This window comes from Sapajus apella, unplaced genomic scaffold (assembly GCF_009761245.1).
Source record: "Sapajus apella isolate SASKATOON/1434 unplaced genomic scaffold, GSC_monkey_1.0 scaffold38, whole genome shotgun sequence".
Classification (NCBI taxonomy): Eukaryota; Metazoa; Chordata; class Mammalia; order Primates; family Cebidae; genus Sapajus; species Sapajus apella.
In genome coordinates this window covers 3,750,373-3,762,699 of record NW_022436978.1, presented here as the reverse complement: position 1 = coordinate 3,762,699, position 12,327 = coordinate 3,750,373, and the positions used below count along the sequence as shown (strand labels likewise).

At 41.2% G+C, this 12,327-nt stretch overlaps 1 protein-coding gene across 4 annotated transcripts in view; it reads left to right on the top strand.

Moving 5' to 3' along the window:
• Positions 1-12,327, top strand: part of TCAIM (T cell activation inhibitor, mitochondrial) — a 60,767-nt gene that overhangs the window by 45,700 nt on the left and 2,740 nt on the right. For 3 of the 4 annotated variants that reach the window (XM_032298093.1, XM_032298094.1, XM_032298092.1), the window contains 4 exons: positions 255-352; positions 607-698; positions 4,945-5,177; positions 5,788-5,919. In XM_032298093.1, the coding sequence (XP_032153984.1) occupies positions 255-352; positions 607-698; positions 4,945-5,177; positions 5,788-5,919 (555 nt within the window). The remainder of the gene's footprint in view (positions 1-254; positions 353-606; positions 699-4,944; positions 5,178-5,787; positions 5,920-12,327) is intronic. The other variant, XR_004275077.1, reaches the window with a different exon arrangement.

The following is a 12,327-nucleotide window of genomic DNA, read 5'->3' as shown; positions in this document are numbered from 1 at the left end:
GTATATTTGCTTATTTTAAATCTTGGGCACCTAAACGTAGTAGTAATATTTCTGCCCTCTGGTAAATAATCAATTTTCCATTTGGTTGCTTTAAAAAGTAGCTAGCTTAGAAACATATGATCAATCAAAATGTGTTATGTGCCTGCTTTAGAAAGAAACTCATTGACTTCCCAAGGACTCTGGCAGTTGTGCTGAGTGCTCGGTCCTTCTTCGGGTGCCACTTGTTAACATTCCTGTGTGCTCTGTTGGTCTAGGTGGCAGAGGAGCTGGGGCATTGCCCACCGCTGTAGCCAGTTACATAGTTTAGGCCGCTTAGCACAACAGAATTTGGAAACACTTAAAAAAGCAAAAGGTAAACATTTTCCACTTTCTTTTAAAATATCACTTAGCTGCTATGTACATCTATAAATTTTAATGGAAAACCAAGTAACTTTTTCACAGCTGAACTTTTAAATTTGTTCTTTGAATAAAGCAGTGGCATAAAGTTAGCCTTTAAGCTTCTACTGAATGTAATCCTGAGTTTATACACTAAATTTAATTATTTGCACAATGCTGAAAGAATGAAGCTCCTTGACCATGACCAAAGGTTTTGTGTTTTATCATCAGGGTGTACAATCATATTTACAGACCGTTCTGGCATGAGTGCAGTGGGCCATGTGATGCTAGGAACAATGGACGTCCATCATCATTGGACAAAGGTAAGAAAGGGCCTTAAAATTAAAAACTCCTTATCACTCATATACTTTCATTTCCAACAATGCTATAATGTCAGTGAACTAAAAAAAAATGTTTTTAATCATAGTGTCAGCTGTTTTCAGATTAGATGCTTAAGTATCATGTACTTAAAACTTAAGAGGAAAGACTGATTTTTAAGGCAGTTTTTATCTGGTAATGTTGCCTTCTCTTCTGAAGCACAGCCTGAAAGCTTATATTCTGTTGTTTTGTTTTACTTGTTCTTAACAGATTTATTGAGGTATAACTGACATTTAGTAAACTGCGCATGTTTCTTTTGTGTTATTTGGTAAGTTTTGACATATATGTATGCCCATGAAGACATTTTTTTTGTTTTGTTTTTTGAGACGGAGTTTCGCTCTTGTTAGCCAGGCTGGAGTGCAATGGCGCGATCTCGGCTCACCACAACCTCCGCCTCCTGGGTTCAGGCAATTCTCCTGCCTCAGCCTCCTGAGTAGCTGGGATTACAGGCACGCGCCACCATGCCCAGCTGATTTTTTTGTATTTTTAGTAGAGACGGGGTTTCACCATGTTGACCAGGATGGTCTCGATCTCTTGACCTCATGATCCACCCACCTCGAAGACATTATTACAGTTAAGATAGCAAACGTATCCAACACCTGGGCATATATGTGAACATATGGCCCTTTGTAAGCTCTCCCTTCCATCGCACAACCCCCCTCTCCAAGCAACCACTGGTCTGTTTTCTGTCACTATGGATTAGTTTTGGAGTTTTACGTAAGTGGAATCATAGGGCATGCAAACTTTTGGGTCTGGTTTCTTTCACTCACTTATTTTGAGATTCATCCATGCTGTTGCATGTATTGGGAGTTTATTCCTTTTTATTACTGTGTACTATTTTATTGTATAAATATACTACAGGTTTTTTTTTTTCATTCACCTGTTGATGGACATAGGGTTGTATCACTTTGGGACTGTTATAAATAAAGCTGCTATGAACATTTGTGTACAAATATGTGGACATATATTTCCTTTCTCTTGGGTTAATACCTAGAATAGAATGGCTGAATCATATGGTATTTTAACTTTTTAAAAAACTGCCAACACTTACTATGGTCATCTTTTTAATTTTAGTCAGTCTAATGCAAATTAAGCCTGCGATGAGATTGTGGTACAATCTCATTGTAAGTTTAATTTGCATTTCTCTCATAATAAATAATAGTGAACATCTTTGCATGTGCTTATTTGCCATCCACCTACCTTCTTTAGTGAAGTATCTGTTCAAATCTAATCTTTATTTGGTAGAAAATATTAGCAAACCACATATCTGACAAAGTCATTGTATCTAGAATGTATTTTAAAACTCTCAAATCTCAGCAGGAAAAAAAAAAAAAAAACAATCCGACTGAAAAAGGGCAATCTAAAACTCTCAAAATTTAGCAGTTAAAAATCGAACTAAAAAGGACAACTAAAGAAACCAATCCAACCAAAAAAGGTGACATGAAAAGACATGTCACCAAAGAGAATGTGCACATGACATGTAAGCACATAAAAACAGATTTATTAGCCAGGCGCAGTGGCTTACACCTGTAATCCCAGCATCTTCAGAGGCCGAGGCAGGTAAATCAAGAGGTCAGGAGATTGAGACTATCCTGACCAACATGGTGAAACCCTGTCTCTACTAAAATAAAAATAAATAATTAAAAAAAAAAAGCCACTGTGTTGGTGCACGCCTGTAGTCCCAGCTACTCAAGAGGCTGAGGCAGAATTGCTTGAACCTAGGAGGCAGAGGTTGCAGTGAGCCGAGATCGCGCCATTGCACTCCAGCCTGGGTAACAAGAGCGAAACTCCATCTCAAACAAACAAAAAAAAAAAGAGGCTGAGGCAAGGGATTCACTTGAATCCAGGAAGCAGAGGTTGCAGTGAGCCAATATCGCGTCACTGCCCTCCAGCCTAGCAACAGAGCGAGACTCCATCTCAAAAAAAAAAACAAAACATATTTATCATTAGCCATTAGGGAAATGCAATTTAAAACTATAGTGCATTATCATTACACACTTATCAGAATGGCTAAAATGAAAAATAGTTTCATGCTGGTGAGAATGCAGAAAAATATGGGTCACTCATACATTGCTGATGGGAATATAAAGTGGTATAGGCATTCTGAAAAAAAGACTATAATGGTTTCTTACAAAACCAAATGTGACCCAGCAGTTTCCCTTGGGCATTTACAGCAGAGAAATGAAAAATTATGTTCGCACAAACACCTGTACATGAATGTTCATGGTAGCCAAAAACTAGGAAAAAAACGAATGTCCTTCAGTGTGTGAATAGCTAAACAAACTGGTACATCCATTCCATAGGATCCTACTCAGCAATGAAAAGGAATGAGCTATTGATACATGCAGGAACTGGATGGATCTCAAGGGCATTGCACTGAGTGAAGAAGTCTCAAAAAGTTACAAACTCTATGATTCTATTTACATAACGTCCTTGGAATAATAAAATCATAGAAAAGAAAAACAGATTAGTGGTTGCCAGAAGGTAGAGAGCAGGGGAACACAGGTGTTGGTGTTATAAAAGGGATCCCTGTAATGGAACTCGTGTGTGTTTTGACTATGGCAGTGTCACAGTCAAAATTATATATTATATATACATACAATACAGTGAATACGCATATGAAAATTAAATACACACACAAATGCATGCAAGTAAAACTGATGAACTCTGAGTAAGATTAATGAATTGTATCAATGTCAATTTCCTGGTTGTGGTATTATACCAATAATTGTATAAGATGTGCGGTTGAGTGAAAGGTATATGAATCTACAGTTATCTCAAAAAGTTTTTAAAATGTAGTTACCATATGTATATGAGTAAAACCCATAGAGAGGAAAATTGAAAAATAGGGAGTAAAATTATTTTCCACAAGATGTTAAAAGTAGATTATAAATAATTTGTAGAATTTTTACATAGCTATTGCTTTTATTATTATAGCAGAGGTTTTAATGCCTTCCAACTCTTCTAAAAGGCCCTGGATTTTAATAGAAAATCTTAAGTCCTTAGTGGTCCTCCCCTGATCAGCCTCTACATCCTCCCTCAGCCCTTCTCTTTTCACTCACTTGCAGCAGGTCACGTGCCAGCCAACCAAACTCCTTACTGTTTCCAAACATGGCTGTTCCTTTCTTGGTTCCATATTTGCACATGCTCTTTTTTCTCCCCACAAAACATCCCCCACATTCATGTGCCATTTCTAAATCCTCCTTACTATTTAAGATTGGTCTAATTAGACTCCCTTAGAAACCTTTGCCCAAACCTCCTCTGTATCCACTCACCCTGATGTGGCATTTAGTATGCTAAATTTGGATTTTTGTGTCCTTGTACCCCAACTGTGAGTCCCAGCCAAACGGGGACAAACTCTTATATTCGGTACACTTCAAGTGCCCACCTCAGTGCTTACATACGTGGTAGGTGCACAGTCGTATTTATTGCATTTAATTACATTTAGTTGCTTTAAAGTAAATTTTCAAGGAATACACTGAGTTGAAATACATAGACTTTATTTCTAAAACCTTTATTATGCCATTTAATAATTCTAAACCAATTTAAGATTCTTATCTAAATATTTAAATATTAGTGCTTAGGATTAAGACTTACATTATTTGGAGCATATTGTTATTTTTTTGGAACCTCACAAATTCCCATCTAAAAATCCCAAAGATTTACAGTGGCTTCAATGAACATATGTGTGCATGTGTCTTTATAGAAGAACGATTTATAGTTCTTTGGGTATATACCCAGTAATGGGATTGCTGGGTCAAATGGAATTTCTATTTCTAGATCCTTGAGAAATCGCCAGACTGTCTTCCACAATGGTTGAGCTAATTTATACTCCCACCAACTGTCTAAGAGTGTTCCTATTTCTCCAAATCCTCTCCAGCATCTGTTGTCTCCAGATTTTTTAATGAGCACCATTCTAACTGGCATGAGATGATATCTCAGTGTGGTTTTGATTTACATTTCACCTAAAGTAAAATAAATAAATTTTTAAAAAAAAATTTACAGTGGCTTGTTTTGAATATTAATATTTCCAGCATTACATTGTCCTTTTTTTAATCTCTTACTTGAACTTTCTCCTTCTATGAAAGTAATTTTCTTGTTAAAATGTCTTAATGCCATTTATTGGAATTCTAAAATCAAATTATTATGGTAACATAAAATTAATTATTTCCTTTTTTTTTAATACTGTAGCTTTTTGAAAGATTGCCAAGTTATTTTGACCTTCAGAGGAGGCTGATGCTTTTAGAAGACCAAATAAGCTATCTTTTAGGTGGCATACAAGTTGTTTATATTGAAGAATTACAGCCAGTATTGACACTTGAAGAATATTACTCTCTTCTTGATGTGTTTTATAACAGACTGTTGAAAAATAGAATACCTTTTCACCCTCGAAGTTTACGTGGTTTACAAATGATCCTTAACAGGTAAATATCTAAGATAGAAGGATTATTCAATTCCTTCCCTTAGGTGGGTTGCGTGTGTAAATGCATTAAATTGTTTTCTGTTTTGATGTGTAGTTCTTAAGCATTAAAAGAATGCCACTACTTGTGTTAGCAACCCTCTTCTACATACTAGAAACACCAGCATAGGAGGACTGAAGGATTCAATGTCTAGAACGTTCTTTGAATATATTGCTGAACGGATTTACTGAGCAAAGTCAATCCAGTGGAAAACATTATAAGATTAAGCTAATATTAAATTGGTAGCCAACATTTGTGGTGTATACGCTGTTGCCAAGAACTATGCTGGGTATTTACACGCATTCTGTCTTTAACTCTCACAACCTCACTGTGCAGCAGGTCACCCCTGGCATGTGATAGATAAGAAAGATCGGAGGGCTTGCAAGCATGTCACAATCCTGAAGAAGTGTGTCTTCAGGGGCAGCAAAGCTTTAATCCGCGTTTGCTGTACTTTCGAGGTGGCTTTTCTCGATGATTTTTATTTTTAAATTTTCCCAAAGACTAATAAAAATTCTCCCTGGTGGGGGAGACGAGAGGGTCAACAGTTTTTCCTTTAATGTATATTTTATTGCAGTGACAGATATGCTCCAAGCTTGCATGAACTCGGGCATTTTAATATTCCAGCACTCTGCGATCCAGCAAATCTCCAGTGGTTTATTCTCACCAAAGCTCAGCAGGCAAGAGAGAACATGAAAAGAAAGGAAGAGTAAGTACTGCCAGTCCTCTGTAAAGTCACTTCATTCAGTCTAACTGACAGATATTTGGAACTCATAAATATGGGACTTGGAAACTGTGTGAAGCTTAGGAAATTGACTAATTTGTAGATATTCCATATTTACATATTCCCTACCTGCGAGAGATTACATGTTTTATAAGTATAATAACCTAAATTATGTTACCACCATGGACCTCAGTTTGAGAAGGACAGCTTCTTAATATAAAAGTCAATTCAGGAACAGAATGAAAAATAAGAATATCAGCAAGGAATTTTCCAGATGGAAAAGACTGGCAACAAGGAAAAATACTGATTATTACTTCATTAACAGCGATCTTTATTGTTTAAATTTTTTTTAACTATTGATATAAAAAGAACTTTATCTGTATCTTAATTAAGTTGAGAAGAAACCTTAAAGTAAAAAATCATCTTAGGCCAGGTACATTGGCTCACACCTGTAATCCCAGCACTTCAGGAGGCCGAGCTAGGCAGATCACTTGAAGTCAGGAGTTTGAGATCAGCCTGGTCAACATGGTGAAACCCCATCGCTACTAAAAATACAAAAATTATCCAGGTGTTGTGGCAGTCACCTGTAGTCCCAGCTACTCAGGAGGCTGAGGCAGGAGAATGGCTTGAACCCAGGAGGCGGAGGTTGCAGTGAGCCAAGGTCACGCCACTGCACTCTAGCCTGGACGACAGAGCGAGACTCAGTCTCAAAAAAAGAAAAAAAGAGGCCAGGCTCAGTGGCTCATGCCTGTAATCCTAGCACTTTGGGAGGCCAAGGTGGGTGGATTGCCTGAGCTCAGGAGTTTGAGACCAGCCTTGGCAGCACGATGAAACTCTATCTCTACTAAAATATGAAAAAAAAATTAGCCAGGCTGGCAACATGTGCCTGTAGTCCCAGTGCCGTTGATAGAAAGACTCAGACATGGTCTCTGCCTCCTGGAATTATTTCTAGTAGGAGATGTGAGTGATGTAACTTTGTCAGTGGTCACTGGAGCACAGTCAAGTGGGAAGAGCTAAAGCTGACACCCTGGGAGCACAGGGGACAAGGGAAGGCAATATCAGGGAACAGGATGGAAGCTGGAGAGGATGCCATTGCACATGTCCATGGAGGGATGTTTCAAGGAGACAAGAGGACAGCGTTACGGGACCAGGTTTTTTAGCAGGGTGCTGGTGAAAGCAGTTCTTCTGCCTTACTGTTTATGTGAGGCTCAGTTTCCACAAAGTGCTCATTTAAAAAGCCAGGAATTTTAAATATAGAGAGAGGCTGGGTGCGGTGGCTCACACCTGTAATCCCAGCACTTTGGGAAGCCGAGGCAGGAGGATCACTTGAGGTCAGGAGTTTGAGACCATCCTGGCCAACATGGAAAACCCTGTCTCCACTAAAAATACAAAACCTAGCGGGGCGTCCTGGCACACACCTGTAATCCCAGCTACTCAGGAGGCTGAGGCAGGAGAAACACTTGAATTCAGGAGGTGGAGGTTGCAATGAGCCGAGATCAGGCCACTGCACTCCAACCTGGGCGACAGAGTGAGACTCCGTCTCTGAAAAATAAATAAGGAGAGAGAAGAGATGGCAACTAACCGTGAAAGCCATCCTTTTAGCACGAGACAGTGGGATAATTTTATGTATAAAATAAATGAAGGAGCAGCATCCCTTTTTTTTTCCTTATGGAACTGATGACAACTCAGTAGGCCAGATCCTATCACACCCTAACTCTTCATTGGTTGTTAAGTATTTGTTCCTGCTATGTCTTTTCTAAATTTTACATCTGCTTTAACCCTCAAGGCAATTCTAGCCAACTGTTCATCATTAGGACTGATTATTTTGTTTGCTATGACCTATCGGCTGCTTTTCCTATTTTTCTCTATGGCCATTTCATAGCTTTGGAGTAATGCTATTAGACTGTGAGAAAGGAAAGTGAAAAGAAATAAAATTCAGATATGTCAATTTCTGAATGTTCCCTATTGTCAGTTGCTCAGGCGAATAAAAACCCATGATCATCTTGATTCATCTCCCATCTCACTCCCGACCCCAGTCCACCTTTCAGAGCACACCTGAAAAAAACTCGCCGCCTCTTTCCTTTCCTGCCGTACCTGGTCTGAGCCTCCATCATTTTTTGATGGCCCCTTGTCTGGTCTTCAGGCTTCCACACCCAGCACCTCCTCAACCCGAAGTAGACTGTTCTCAGAGCGGAAGTGGGAAGCTAGTTGGAGCTGTCACTCCTCTGCCTGGTGCCAACAAGGCCCTCTGCCCACTCCCCTGCTTCTCTCAGCTCAGCTACTGGGAGTCTCCTCTCACTCATCCTGTTCCAGCCTTTTTATCCTCCTCGAGCACTCTGGGTGTGTATCCACTCCTGGGCCTGTGTGCTTTCCCCCAGCCTGGGGCGCTCCTTCCCCAGAAATCTCAGCTTCCTCAGGCCCTGCTCACATTCCGCCTTCTCTGGCCACACAACTTGCAGCATGGAACCCCTACCCTCTGCTGTACTTTCCTCTCCACCTCAGCTGGCGTGCCTTTCTCTATCCACCTCGGCCAATTTGCTGTTTCCTCCTTAATGAATTCTCTGTCTCTCTCCCGCCCAACAGAAGGTAAACCCGCTGAGGGCAGACTATTTTGTGCCCTCTAGTGCCAGGCCCAGGTGGGTTGGGTGCCTGGCACACAGGGATCCTTCAGGAAATACCCGTTGACCTTACACCTGCTTCCTTAGCCTCTTTCTGGCTCTGGGCCCCAGAGTCCTCATCCCTATATTTAGTGCCTAAGAAGAGGAAGCACTTGCTGGTCCCAGCCTTCCTTCCGGCTCAGTCATCACTGTGGTGCCCCTGACTCTGGGCCCAGGAGCCTCTCCTCTGCTTTGGAGTCTCCCCTTCCTTTACTCTGCTGTCCCTGCCCTAGTAAGACACCTTCATTATATTTGCAGAGTAGTGATGAAGACTAACTTCTTTCCTTTGATGAAGCATGTTCCTAGAGAGTGGTTTTCAGATACTTTTTAACTTATAAGGTGGATTCTTAAGTTTCAGTTCATTAAAAAATTGGCAAAAACTGCAATTACTTTTGCATCAACCTGATAAGATTAAAGCTCTCAGCTGTTCTAGTTCAAGAGAAAAGGAACTAGAGGCCACCCGTACTCACAGGGTCCTCTGAGTAGCTCTGCAGGACCCTCAGCTTGCTGAACAGTTAAAAAAAAGGAAAACAAAAACAACAGTATCCTAAGCTAGTATGTACAACCCACATGCCCATCCCAAGACTGTGTGACTTGTAGCTCCTGTCTCTTAGCATTGCCTGGCTGGCATGTGGACAGTGTTTGCTGCCTGTGGAACCCCTAGTCCTTTGGAGGCTGGTGATAAGCTAGTTCATAATTTTTCTGTAGGGTAGTAATAACCCAGGGTAACCTGTGCCTGAGAATCAACCACCTCTCTCTAACAGGGACACTCCTTTGTTTTTATAGTAACCCACTCAGACGTTTCCTTTTACTCTGTATCATACATTTCAAATTTTAAAATCACTTCGATAAGTTGGAAACAATCAAAATGTACAGTAATAAAAGAATATTTAAGTAGTTCTGATACTTGCATGTAGTAGAAACAGTGACTAAAGACCGGGCATGGTGGCTCACACCTATAATCCCAGCACTTTGGGAGACTGAGGCAGGAGGATCACTTGAGCCCTGGAGTTGAAGAGCAGCCTGGGCAATATGGTAAGACCTCATCTCTACAAAAAAGTTTAAAATTAGCTGGGTATGGTGGTGTGCACCTGTAGTTTCGGCTACTTGGGAAGCTGAGGCAGGAGGTTTGCTTAAGCCTGGGTTGTCAAGGCTCCAGTGAACCATGGTCACACCCCTGTATTCCAGTCTGAGCAACAGCAAGACCCTACCTCAAGGCCAGGTGCAGTGACTCACACCTGTAATCCCAGCACTTTGGGAGGCTGAGGTGGGTGGATCACCTGAGGTCAGGAGTTTGAGACCAGCTTGGCCAACATGGTGAAACCCCGTCTTTACTAAAAATACACAAATTAGCCTGGCATGGTTGTCGGCGCCTGTAATCACAGCTACTCAGGAGGCTGAGGTAGGAGAATTGCTTGAATCCAGGAGGCGGAGGTTGCAGTGAGCAGAGATTGTGCCACTGCACTCCAGCCTGGGTGACAGAGTGAGACTCTGTCTCAAAAAGAAACATGAAAAACAACCATTTAAAAAATGTTCATTTATTCATTCAACTAACATTTAATGAGTACTTACATGCCTACCAAGCACTGTAAAAAGTCACTAGTGCTGATACAGACAAACAGGACAAATACCCTTTTGGAACTCACATTCTGATGTTAAAGGTAGAATCGTTAAACTTAGTGTTTTAAAAAAGATATATTAGAAAATAGGCTGGGTGCAGTGGCTCATACCCGTAATCGTAGTTCTCTGGGAGACTGAGGTTTTTGAGGCCAGGAGGTCAAGACCAGCCGGGGCAACAGGGGAACCCTGTCTCTACAGACAAGTTTAAAATTAGCTAAGTATGTTGGTGTGCATCTGCGGTCCCAGGTACCCAGGAGGCTGAGGTGGGAGCTTCGCTTGAGCCTAGGAGTTCAAGGCTGCAATGACTTCACTCCAACCTGGGCAACAGAGTAAGACCCTATCTGTAAAAATAATATAAATAAGCAATAAATACATTTTTAAAATATAACTTTTGTTAAGAGAAAGGAAGTTCATTTCCCCCTAGGAAATGTGCGGCCTATTTTTTAACATTGGAAGAAAACTTCTCACCAACAGAACAGAAGTTCTCTTCTGGTTCCAGGCCTGTTCCACAATCCCTGTACTCACACAGACACCCACGTTACAGTGTTTCTCTTGTGTGTTCTCGGCCTGTCTCCTCTCTCTCTCTCTCAAGTATTAATATAATAAAGCAAAGAAATTATAAGGAAAATCAAAAAATAATTTTTAAAAGTATTTTAAATATTTCCTAAACTGGGCACAGTGGTTCACACCGGTAGTCCCAGCACTTTGTGGGGGCCAAGGTGGGCGGATCACCTGAGGTCAGGAGTTGAAGACCAGTGTGGCCAACATGGCAAAACCCTGTCCCTACTAAAAATACAAAAATATCTGGCATGGTAGTGCATGCATGTAATGCCAGCTACTTGGGAGGCTGAGGCAGGAGACTCGCATGAACCTGGGAGACAGAGGTTGCAGTGAGCCAAGATCGTGCCACTGCACTCCAGCCTGGGTGACAGAGTGAGACTCTGTCTCAGAAAAAAAAAAAAAAACTTTTAATCTCCTGCAGACTGCAGAGGCACCCAAGGATGAGGAGAGGCTGGTACACATTATTTTCCTTTTGAGAGGACAGCCCTGGGAAACCTTACCAAGGGCTGCCTTCTCAGGACTAGATGCTTCTCTAAGATTTTACCCCAGAAGAACAGATGGATTCTCCTGATATAAAGCTTGTGACCCATGAGTCTGGGAAACCCAGGGATGAGACTGTAGGCTTCTCCTGAAAGGAATGAGAATGAGAGTCTTGCCCAGATTTTAAAGATGTACTGTTGGAGGCCGGGCGCGGTGGCTCACGCCTGTAATCCCAGCACTTTGGGAGGCCAAGGCGGGTGGATCACGAGGTCAAGAGATCGAGACCATCCTGGTCAACATGGTGAAACCCCGTCTCTACTAAAAATACAAAAATTCAGCTGGGCATGGTGGCGTGTGCCTGTAATCCCAGCTACTCAGGAGGCTGAGGCAGGAGAATTGCCTGAACCCAGGAGGCGGAGGTTGCGGTGAGCCAAGATCGCGCCATTGCACTCCAGCCTGGGTAACAAGAGCGAAACTCCATCTCAACAACAACAACAAAAAAGATGTACTGCTGGAGAACTATGCAGCAACATGGTCACACTGCAAGGCTTTTCATTTCTAAGCCTAGTTGTTAGTATCTCTTTTCTTGACAAGTGAAAAAAGAAAAAGTTACTCATCCCCTGCTATTGATAAAAGTTTAAGAGTTCTTCTGTCTAATCCTGGAGAGATTAGAAGCAGGCCCAGCTGGAGCATTTTCAGAACCGTCAGCCCTGACTGCTCTCTGTCTTTCTTAAATCTCTAAGCAGGACTGTGTAGGGGAGTAATCTTACAAAAAAAGCAAACACACTTGAGAAGTGAGCAGGGTATCGTTAGAGGAAGGGATTCATTATTATAGGCCAGGATAACTAACTGCTCTGACCATTTCTGCTTTTAACTGTCTAGTTTATGGAAATTTTATAGTACCTACTTTTCTATGCAGAGTTTAAGGGTGATTAAATATAAGCTATTTGGACCAATGAAGTATTTAAAATAGGCTGGTTCAGAGACATGACCATGGCAGTTTTGCTTGACTCACTTTGTTAAATGGACTTGCTGAGTAACTCCTCTGTTGGTCTAGATGTAGCACATTGAATTC